This window comes from Stegastes partitus, unplaced genomic scaffold (genome assembly GCF_000690725.1).
Source record: "Stegastes partitus isolate 25-593 unplaced genomic scaffold, Stegastes_partitus-1.0.2 Scaffold78, whole genome shotgun sequence".
In the NCBI taxonomy this organism is placed as follows: domain Eukaryota; kingdom Metazoa; phylum Chordata; class Actinopteri; family Pomacentridae; genus Stegastes; species Stegastes partitus.
In genome coordinates, this window is record NW_007577809.1 from 1 (window position 1) to 11,422 (window position 11,422).

Here is an 11,422-nt window from a genome sequence, read left to right on the forward strand (position 1 = left end):
CACTTGCTCCGATCTGTCCCAAACTCGACATGCCGGATCACAGTCCTGCCCGGAGCAGGTTTGCCCCACACCCCGCCGCGCGCAAAGGCCGACAAGCGTAGGGCGAGGACCCGTCCATCGCCGCTTGCGGCTTTAATTTTTCTGATGATTTTTGAATGGCTCCAGAAGAGGCGTGTTTAAAGTGTTTAAATACTGACTTTTGAAAATAGAAAAAAATGCAAAATGTTCAAATGATGGTGGTATTTTGGCCACAGAAGTGTCCTGTAAGTTCATCCATTTTTCATATGAAAGACAGTATTTGGTCAGTTGTGTGTTTTTTTGTTTTCCCGAATGTTTTCTTACATGTACTTAAAATGAACACTGAATATAGACACTTGTGATAATTCAGATATCACAATAAATGTCCACTAAAAACCATCATGCCAAGTGACACTACAAGACAAATAAAACAGGATGTGATGTTGTGTTGCACTACCATCAGTTTCTCTGTTCAGTGTTGGTTTCACATACATGTATGGGAAGATTAGGACAAAATGGAATCACCTTGTATTTTATGTACAGAGAGAAGTCTGGTGGAGTTCATACCTCTGAGTCAGACCTGTTTTGGTAGCACGAAGGGGGCCCACACAATATAAGGCAGGGTGGTGCATGTCTCTTTGTGATTAATTCATTACAGGAAACTATTAAGGGACAATGTGTGTTACCAGGATTCACTTGATCACAGGGCCTTTTTAGCACAATAAATGTAACTCTACATGATGAGAAAACAACAGTACCATGCAACTGCCTGTCCTCACCTTTGATCATGTGACAGGTCCGTGGCTCGGATGCCTGCGTCGCAGCCTGGGTAGATGTAGAGCTGTTTGAAGTCGCAGGCCTGCCACACCTCCACCACACCATTGTCGCCACCTGTCACCAGGTTGTGGCCATCGCTGCTCAGGAGAATTGCCTTCAGAAGGGGTTAGAGGGAAGCTCAACACGTCACGTCCACAAACAGTTATTGTCCCCTCGAGGGAAGGTGTGTGTGTCACTGCAGCACGTTCAAATTCACTGCAGCACGTTCAAATATGTTATTTAATAAAAGGCAATGTACACAGAGTGTTTAGCAACATTTGGAACTGCAATTGTGAAGTATGAGAATGACATGCAGAAGTGATGTGCAATTAAAGTTTTGTACCAGTTTAAGATGGATAATTGTATAAAGATTGTAGACAATTCTACATAAATATTTATACATTTCTCCTGAAAAGAATATTTTGGGTTGTATACTATGACCCAGCCCATGTGAAGCATGTGTTCCACAACCATACTGTATCAGTCAGATTGCCTTGTCCACTGAATTCTTAACAGGCCTTCATCTTTTTTTTTTTTTATTCAGGCAACCTTCAAACATCCTGTAGAACATTCTCGTCATTAAATCTAAATTGAAAATACCAAGGAGTCAACCTTGTTTTAGCAAAAGGAATCGGTATTTGAATCAAAGCATGTGCACTTAAAAGATCTGTAGCTATTTAAATGCTTGAGACTGCAGATAAGCGAAATGTATTCACATCCTCGCAGAGTACACTGATGTCAAGAAGTCAGCCTACCCTGGTGGAATCATTGACCTCCATCTGTGCCAGCATTTTTCCATTAATGCTGAAGTTGCAGAAGCGGCCCCTCTCGTAGTAGATGATGCAGTGACCCTCGCTGGACACAGTGATGAGCCGTGGACACTGATAGTGGTCAGGGCCCTCCAGAGCCCGCAACAGATCCCCTGTGATGGTGTGGACCAGGCACGGACCCTCTGCCAAACCAACACATTCAAGTGTGAGCAAACGGTGCAAAAACAAACAAACAAATCTGATATTCTGTCTTTATAAAATAAGACTGTAAATCATACACTGCAGCATGCTCATATTCCAGGCCCACACATTTCCTGTGAGGCATTTGCATGTCGTTCAGCAAGCAGATCGAAGGTGATCACTGAATTAAATCTCCTTTTTGATCTGTCTGTATGGGTCCCTACTGGACAGGTAACCTACAGTATGTATGAAAGCATGACTGTCCCTGATAGCCTCTTTTCTTTCGTATGACAGTGACATGTGAAAACAGAGAAGCACGCTGACCTTTGGCTCCACTGATGACGAGGCCCAGCTCTGCACAGACTGACACACACACGACTTCCTGGTCATGACCGGTCAGAACTGCTCGTGGTGCTGGGTAGTCACCTAAAAGATGAGATGCACGATTATCATCATACAAATGACGTGGTAGATTAAATCTATCATTGAAAACATCAATCTGAATAGCATACTATTGGTAATCTTAATTTACTGGTCTGCACACAAGGTTCCTGTGCAGCCACCAAACATTCATCAACCAATAACGTCATATACACACAAGCACTGTGACTGTGACATACATCTGCTAGCAGAGAGGTCCCTTTGAATTGTTATGTAAATGCGGGGATGCCCAGTGATGGCAGCCGAGCCACTTGATTTCATCCCATGTGTCACATGATTGATGATGGCCGGGGGAGAGGTTAGTGAGGGGTGTTTCATGGCACCTGGAGCCAAACTCGAACGCTGCCAGAACGATGAAAGCAGTGTTCTTTCTCAAATACACTGATCAGCAATAAAGAAAGCTTGACTTCTCTGTTTATCATTCCATTGATAATTCTGATAATTTACGTCAGGGTCACACAAAGCATTTAACTCAATGAATTAATAATGAATTTCCCAGTAATTGTCTGTGTGTAACAAAAACTAAGGGAATTCACAGCAGGTGAAGCATCGAAACTGAATAAATAAATATATGACATTTTTGATATAATGTTTTCATTTCCATGTGTTTTTTTCTAATAAATCTGCTGCCAATTGTTTGACTGTAATCATCACCTTTCAGCCTGCTATTACTGGCAAACTTAAGTCAAATATCACCCTCACATTGAATACACTCTGGTTTTAGTGTCCACTTGTGACTCAAACTTCAGCCAATTCAGTGAAAGTTTTCCTATCCACCCGGATGACAGCAACATCCTGATAGATGATGTGGACACGCGTTAGACCCCACCACGCCATCATCTCCTCCTCCAGCTCGGCATATTGCCTGCGTAGCTGCAGCAGTCCAGTCAGTGAGCCGGACTGTGATCGATGCAGCATCGTCCCTTAGAGACCAGGACCTGAGCAGTGCTGTCAGTCCCAGCACCCGCTACTGAGGGGGGCTGAATAGGACAAGTGTCAGAAAAAGCCTCCAGGGGGAAAAGGGAGCTCACCTACCCGACAAAAGATTCAATCACCCTGCACCGAGTACCCCCCACCCTGCCAGAGCCCTTGGGACAAGCCGAATTCAGCCACCACAATTAACCTGGTGCAAATACCTCCTTGCACCAGTGCGACGGACTGAGTCTGAAAAGCAAGGCCATGATTGAGGTGGAAGTTATTTTAATTATTACACATTGAAGACACATGCACCCTTTTGGGGCTCGGGTGAAATCAATTTCTCGCGCACACCACATCTGCGGGATGAGGGAGTGGTGATCCGGCAGGACGCTGCTACATATTAACACAACCTTCAGCCAGAATTACAAAAAATATAATAGGCATGTAATCACTAGAATGACATTCCTGGAAAAGAGCGTTCACTGAATAAGCCAGTAAGTAAGAGAATACAGTGGACTCTGCCGTTTGTGTCCTTTATGACATTAATTTGTGGGCTTCAATTGTGAAGATATTTGAAAAGGTTGTGGCGGTTTATTGGCTGGTTTCATAGATTTGTATAAAGCTGTATCAAGCATACGGTATGCAAGTAGGCTGATTCTAAATCATTTTCCACTCCAGTGTCGCTGGTCCTCTCCTTTTGTCCACTGAAGATGCATTGTAAGCACTAGTAGTGTGAATATCAGGGGAATACTGTTTTCCTGCTGCAGTAACACAAGTGCTATTGCCCCTTGCTAATTGGAGGCATCCAAGCTGAAATTCTTAATTAACTGTCGGAGCCTCAGTGAAGTTAATTAGAGAACACTCGCAACTAATCTGGAGCTCCTAGAATCTGTGACAATTGGAAACACAAGATCGTCTGGTACACACACATTGTATTGTTATCCAGAAATAAAATAAAAACACGCACTCTTCCTTATCTCCAGCATTTCCACTGCACAGAATATGTGGCGCTCCTTGCTTGCGCACTGTGTGCACAATTATTAGGCAGACTGTATTTATTATCACTGTTGAATAAATGCAAAGCTCTTAGTCAATGCAAAGATTGTTGATTGTCCTCAAGCCTGAAAAGTATTTCTTAGTATAAGAGTGATCAGTTAGCAGAGTAGATCAGTGTGCAGAATTATACAGCAAAAAAAATCACAACTAACTTGTTCATTCTATTTTTTTTAGATAAAGTGCAACACATAATTAACAGAAAATGACAAATTACATTTTTAGCCTTTCAAAAATATTCAGGACAAATATAGCCCCTCTTCTTTTCAGTAACTTGCAGTAATGAGTCTGACAGTTTCTTGATCAACTTGACCAACTGAAGCAGAAGTATAAGCTCAGAAATAATGATCAGAATATCATCACAAAATTCTCACTCACCTAATAATTGTGCACACAGTGTGTAAGTGCTCACATACCCTGATGGATTGTTTTGAATACAGACAATCATTGAGAATGAGCAAATACATAAACTAAGCAGCAGAAATCACACACTGAGGTCTACCATTTTGAATGCCAAGACATCTGGAGTGCTCCACTTGAAAGCAGCACAGCTCAGTGCAGTGAATCACAGTCATATATCACAGCTACAGCGCAGTGCTCCCTGTCTACCCACATTACTTTATTTGTAGGATGGAATTATTTTTTTTCTCCGGCACTGATCAAAGACACTTGCTTCTTACAGTAGATACATTTTTTAAAAATAAGACGTGGGCACATTTGCAATTTATATCCAAACAAATTTCATATGTGAAATACGAAACAGTAACAGATTTCTGTAGCCTTCTTCAGAGGGGGATTTTAATATATACTCTATATATTATACTGCAATCTTATTATCCTATACTATTACTCACTGTTATTGGGGTTGTCGCCAATGATATGGTGCTTCCCACTCCAGTACCACAGCAGCAGGGTCGCATCCCTGGACCCAGAGACGATGTAGCAGTCTCCACCAATGTATGACTCTGACCTGGCCAGACACGTCACCACGTCCCAGTGGCCAAAAACTATCTGGGTTAGTTTGCCTGAAGAGGATACAGATAGTATGTTATGCAAGTATTTGCAATTGCACCAAAATCCTGAAATGCAAAGAGTACTAGTATCAGCATAGGTAGTGGATAAATATTTCCAAAGGTAAGTCAATGATCAAGAGGAAAAATAAAAGATCCTCTTTTCTTTCTCATCCTGAGGGGGTCCGATGGGACCAATAAGTCCAACTGCACTCATCAAGCTGCAACACCAAAAAAGTTACATATTTAAACAGGTATGTCGGAGGCATAATCATGTTGGTCCCACGAGAGCATAATCAATTTGAAGGAAATTATTTTAAAAATGTTTTTTTCTTATTGCATTATTATATATTTATAATTTTTTCACTGGACTTGTCAGGAGAGAGTGGAAACAAAACTGTATCATTACTGTCATAGCACTCAGTCCTCCACACATCAGTGCACACCTCTGTAGGAAATAGTTTACACTCTAACCTACCTGTCTCAGAGGAGTACACACGGAAGCTCTTGTCCCAGAAGCCACACACCAGGATGTAGCGGTTGTCAGCTGTCACCACAAAACAGTGTGTGGTGATTTGGATGCTTTGGTCCACTAGGTCTGTGATCTGACGCTTGTTGCTTCCAGTATTGTTGGCTGAGGGGAAAAAAAAAAAAAGGAAAAACAGAACACATCTCAATACCTGAGGTGTTACAAGCAAATTCTAAGTTATAAAGTAGGACCCAGCTGAAACAGATAGTCAACTACGTGTTTGTTTTTTTGCTTGATGCTGTAATTCCCATTCAAGGTTACTCACCAACAAGAGAATCCATCTCTATGGGGAGGTGATGGGCCTGTTCCAGAGAGTAGCCTGGTGCCCCTCGGAGACCTGGATTCAGGTAGAGATACATGATTCTAATTCTGTCGACCGCACATGGGCATTCTTACATAAATAAATACACACACACACACACACACACACACACACCTGTTCCCTTTACAGAGCCAAGTTTAGTCATAATCTCTTCCAGGAGATGGAAGCATTGGAGGTCCATCTGTCTTACTGGACTTCTTTTTTTTTTTTTTTCCAGAGTGACAAATTGAATGGAGACATTTCATCCATGTGAGAGAATATCTGGAGCCAGTTTTGAAAGAGCAACATGGCTGAAAATATGGAGGCCTTATTATCATCATTATTCTGAGAAGTCAAACCACATTTCCCTCCTCTCCAACAGGATGGCAAGGGTGCTGCAGCTGTGTTCATTAGTGTGGGAGCAGCCAGAGCAGCCACACAGTACAGACTCTTTGGTCCTGGGCTCTATGTGTTTCTACAGTGACAGATGGGGATGTGTGAGGAGAATGTGGTGCAGTTGCGGCCTAATTTCCTAGTAACCATTGCTTTGGCCCTCTGACCCTGAGGTGAGGCTGATTCTCAGGGAGGGGCTCTGTGGGTAATGTTGTTCACACATGTCTGAAAAGGAACATGTGGAAACACTCATGGTCAGCTTACCTGGGAGGTGCTAGCCTCTCACATAGCCAGCTGGCTACAGCTCTATTATGAGCAGTGGGTAGGTTTTTGTGTGACGGTGATGAAGTGATTTTACAGGCCCACTGCTGTGGTAGGTATCACATGTGGTGTGGCATACTTTTTTTTCAAGGGTGTATGTGTGTGTTTGAGCACATCGCCACATATGTGAGTTTGGCTCCACTCACCAACAGTATTGTGCCATCGGTTGACAGCAAAGAGGCGGCTGCAGGTGACAGTAACCACGGCAGGTATGGTAAGATGGGGCAGGGTGTTAGCGGCGACGTGGGTCACAGGTGAATTCGATGGAAACTTCAACACCATGATGACATCCTGCTGCATCTGGTCCTTGAACATTAGGGGACTCTGTGGAAGGAAACACTATTGAGTAGAAGAGAGAAAAGACGAAGTGTGGAAAAAGATGGAGGGGTATGATGGGAGATGGTGGGAGAGGAGGAGTAAAAGGGAATGAAGGGGATGCAGAAGATGAAAAGAAGAGATATGAAAGGATGAGAGAAAAAGAATGAAAGAGGCAATTAGTGTGGAGGTTGGAGGAAAAACTAGGTTCAGACACAGAGGAGAGCTTCATGCACTGCCTCCTCTGGACAGTAGTCAGACAAGGGACTGGTAAGACAGGGGTAGACATGGAAAACTGGGATGAAGTAGACTGTACATATGAGATGGTGCATATATGATACACATGTATCAGAAAGATCCAGTTTGGTCCACAAAGAAGCAATGAAAAAGACCACAAGAGCTGTTGGAAAAGTGCTTCATTCTTTTTTTTTCTGCAGCGAAATTCAACCCAACCTTTACATTTCATGTGTAGCAGAAGTATAAGCAATAGAGAAGACACTGACACAAGCAATACACTGAATTCTGAAACTGTTTTAACTCTCATATTATCTTTATAATTCTGGAAACTGTTGAAAGAAATAGATGAAAACATTCTCATCCGTTGCAAAAGTAGAAACTGAACTAAAAGGTCTGCCACTCAGTTTCTTGTAGGAAGAGAGAAACAGAGAGAGCCATGTGTGGATAATGAGGGCAGGGCTGGTTGTTACATGGATTGGACAGGAAAGAGTAGCTTTCAGCATAAAGAGGGAGCGCTACTAGACCAGTAGGGAGCACTCTTCCCTTTAAACTACACTGCTAGTGGGCAGTACCAGCTATAAAACAGTGCAGACTACTGGTACTTAAAATTGTTTCTAATACTGAGGGTCTGTGACCTACATGAGGCGGGACATATAAAATATGTATCTTTGGTATAAAAGAGGATTAAAAGAAATATATAGACGTAAAAAAAAATAAAAATCTGAGACATCTTTCTCAATCTTGTGTCTACCTACAAACACATTCACACGGACTATGTCCACACATCCGTGCTCACACACACCACCACCAGAGGTGCAGGGAATTTTCCCAGCATGCTCGCTGTTCTCACCAGGTGCATGGCGGAGCTGCGTGGAGGATGTGGCTCAATAAGCAACTGAGATGGCGTCTGTCCAAAGCTCTGGATCTGCGCCTCTGTGGCCTGCGGGAGAGAGAGAGGGGAGAAGGAGAGAGAGAGAGAGCGGCTGTCACAATCAATATGCATCAAAGTGATGGGTCAATGCGTTACTTGACAATGCAAGCAAATCCTAACTCAGCCGTGCCTATGAGGAGGGGGGGAGGTAAAGGGAAAAGGGGTGCACTCCCAATCCGCCTGGGTGCTCCCCCTTCCCCCCTCAGCCTGCAGAGTCATCCAAGTGTTAGTATGGAAGAGACAAGCCTTTTCCTATTAACATGCTTCAGTTAACCATTCCCATTTCCAGGAGCAGGGGCCCCAACTGCACAAACGTTAACCTGGAGTGACATCCAGCTAGGACTGCAGTAGGCCGGCGTGCTTTTAGATGTTATTGTGCTTGAAACAAAGGAGAAAAGCATGTGTATGCACACACATACGTATGAAACAGAGGCATAAAATCACACAAGCAGGTCATGGTGATTTGCTTAAAGGTATCTCGATGAAGGATGATTTATGGGGTATAAACTATAAGCTTGAATGCTTGTCACTGAGAAGAAAAATCAAAAAACAGCCATGAAAATGTATAACAATAAATAGGGGGGAAAAATTCTTTACTGTTATTAGAAAATAACTTTCATTTAAACAGACAAAAGATCTCCTTTGCCTGCAGTGAGAGAGGAAAAAAAAACAGGCAGTAAGAGCTGCTGAGCTTGACTGAAAGTGGGACACTCCACGGTGGGAGTGATTGATGTGACTGGAGCCACTTCCACCATCAGAGGGGAGCTTGTAGACGTCCGTCAATGCCACTGTGCACAATGGAACATACATCGCTCAGCCTTTCGCCCGCCCTTCTGACTGCCTGGGCGACTAGCCCTCATTTTCCTCCGCCTGTACACACTACTCACTATCAAAAGGACCCATTGGGTAGCACATGCCACAGTGGGAGATGTGGCATGGGAACTTTGGAGGTGATACTGAATTAGGACAGGCCACCTGCAAGGCAAAGAGTCGCCCCCAACACCCCCTGATCACTTCCGATCTTCCACAGCACCAAAAAAGGCGCTGTCCACACACTTGAGTGCTGTCACATAGCAGTGAAAGTTTCATGTGAGTTGGTGAGCACATTTGGCAACCATTAAGTGTTAGTCAGTGTTTCTTTACAGCGCAGTCTGTCAAGTAATAAGCAACTGACATTATGGCTATTTAAGGTTAGGTTTGGGGTGAGGGTCACAATGACTGTTCACATAAAGAAATGTGATACAAAGATCAGAAAGGCTGAGAGGGCCATGTGGAAAGCATCACCATATTTCTTACGATGATTCTATTACCAGGCAGACTGGGCTGCTGCGTGCCCCGTTTTGGTAGTTTCAGACAACTTTGATCACCAACAACTATTCCAGAATATAAAAGGGAGAATTTTCCTATATGTGTTTGTGTTTGTGTGTTGGGGGGAAGGGTGTTTGACTTATTGAAGGTTAACCCAAGAACATGTTCTTCACTAGATGATCAAAACATGTCAATATCTCTCAGGTGCTTAAACACAAATCCTCACTGATGTATGTCAGAAACTTATCTCAATCTCAGTCTGAGATGGAGAGCACTTAACAGGCAGTTCATTAGTTTAAGTCACTTCAGGCTCTGCTTTTTGGCTGATAAGTGACACTTATTGCCAAAGCCATCTGGATGATCTCTCCTCCCAGCAAAAACTGCCTTGCTTGGGTGAACACCAAACATCCATCATAACACACCGTGTCTGCCTGTCTGTCTGTCAGACTTTGTTCGCATCCAATTTTGGCATGAGCAAAAGGCTTCAGAGGTGAGTGGCTGCAGCACACTCTCCATCTACTGCATGGTTCCCAAACTGGTGACAAGAGACTCCATGGAGGATGCTCACCCAGCAGCATCCTCCAGTGCACTCATGCAATGCAGCAACACAACAGTCCTGTCACACAGATTGCAGACATGGCCTTGCGTTGACCCACTAAGCACTGTGGGATCATGCTGAGTCACGACACCTGAGATCAACGGTGGCAACTACAAATATGAAGCTGTTCCACCTTTTACCTTTTGATAGATGTCATAGATTACAGACAGCAAATTGCTTTCAAGTGCTGATAGCTTTTAAGTACAGATGATAAAAACAGATCAACCCGGCACAGAAACCCTCCAGTCACATGCAAATAGATATAAACAAACCATTTATGGAAATGTTGCGCAACTGCTCATATGATGACATTGCTGCCCATTCTTTACATGCCTTTGGAAATTTGTTTAAGATTAGCTTATCTGTAGTTTAAGCCTTAAATACTAACAAAGAATTACCCCGGGGGTGTTTCTTGAGTGACAGCTTGGGAGCTGACATGTGCACTACTGTATGTGGGAGCAGGAATGTGTCCACCAGTAAGTGATTGTCTGTAATGCAAGCATCACCACAGATAATGCACATTAAAGCCCATACGCTATGTGATACATACACATTAAGGTCAAGCATTTTAAACACTCGGATACCATCATGATGAAAATATCAAGGTGAAATCAACTTAAAGTATGTCAGCTGCTTCAAAGCCCCTCATTGGCTAGCCACAGCCCACTTTGTTGTCTTTGTTGATTCAGTGGGGGCAGGAGGGGCAGTGGCAGGAGGAGGAATAGAGTCCCACTGATGAATAATTTGTCTGTTTACTTCTGAGTGACACAGTGGGGTCTGAATCAAGGGGTTGCTGTCATGTTTTTCCATAAGAGAAGGCTGTCAGGAGAAGCATCACGGCGAAGGACTGCTGTTCCGGCAGTGTGCCCAGTAGAGCTGTCACCGCGCCCTCAACCAGAGGCCCGGCAGCATGTCAGAAGGTGTCATCATTTTCATCTGACACACGGGCGGAAATTATCTCTCATGACCTCTAATTTCTTGACATTTCAAATGCCTTAATTGTTGTGACTAATGCCAGATCTGCAGTTTCACCTGTCAGGCGCAGAATGAATCAATACCCCGAAGTCAATCGTCACATTTCAGCAGATCGTAGCGAGACATTCATTGGGCACTTTTCCATGCTCCACCTCACTGACTCATCCAGGCAGATTTATACACTAGCCTGTGTGGGATAGGAGTAGTACGCAGCAATAGGAATGATAGCACAAACGAAACACTAAGTAATTTTTTTTCCCTAATGGTCGCATATGCTGTGTACAAAATTGTTCAACTTAGATCAAATT

General features: G+C 43.5%; 1 protein-coding gene across 1 annotated transcript in view; it reads right to left on the reverse strand.

Moving 5' to 3' along the window:
• Window positions 1-797: 797 nt before the first annotated feature.
• Window positions 798-11,422, reverse strand: part of LOC103353590 (neurobeachin-like) — a gene marked incomplete at its 3' end in the record, with an annotated part of 183,100 nt that continues 172,475 nt past the window's right edge. The window contains exons 50-57 of the mRNA XM_008276644.1: window positions 8,153-8,242; window positions 6,897-7,089; window positions 6,001-6,072; window positions 5,685-5,840; window positions 5,051-5,221; window positions 2,109-2,210; window positions 1,590-1,786; window positions 798-949 (exon numbers count right to left, since the gene is read on the reverse strand). Of these exons, the coding sequence (XP_008274866.1) occupies window positions 798-949; window positions 1,590-1,786; window positions 2,109-2,210; window positions 5,051-5,221; window positions 5,685-5,840; window positions 6,001-6,072; window positions 6,897-7,089; window positions 8,153-8,242 (1,133 nt within the window). The remainder of the gene's footprint in view (window positions 950-1,589; window positions 1,787-2,108; window positions 2,211-5,050; window positions 5,222-5,684; window positions 5,841-6,000; window positions 6,073-6,896; window positions 7,090-8,152; window positions 8,243-11,422) is intronic.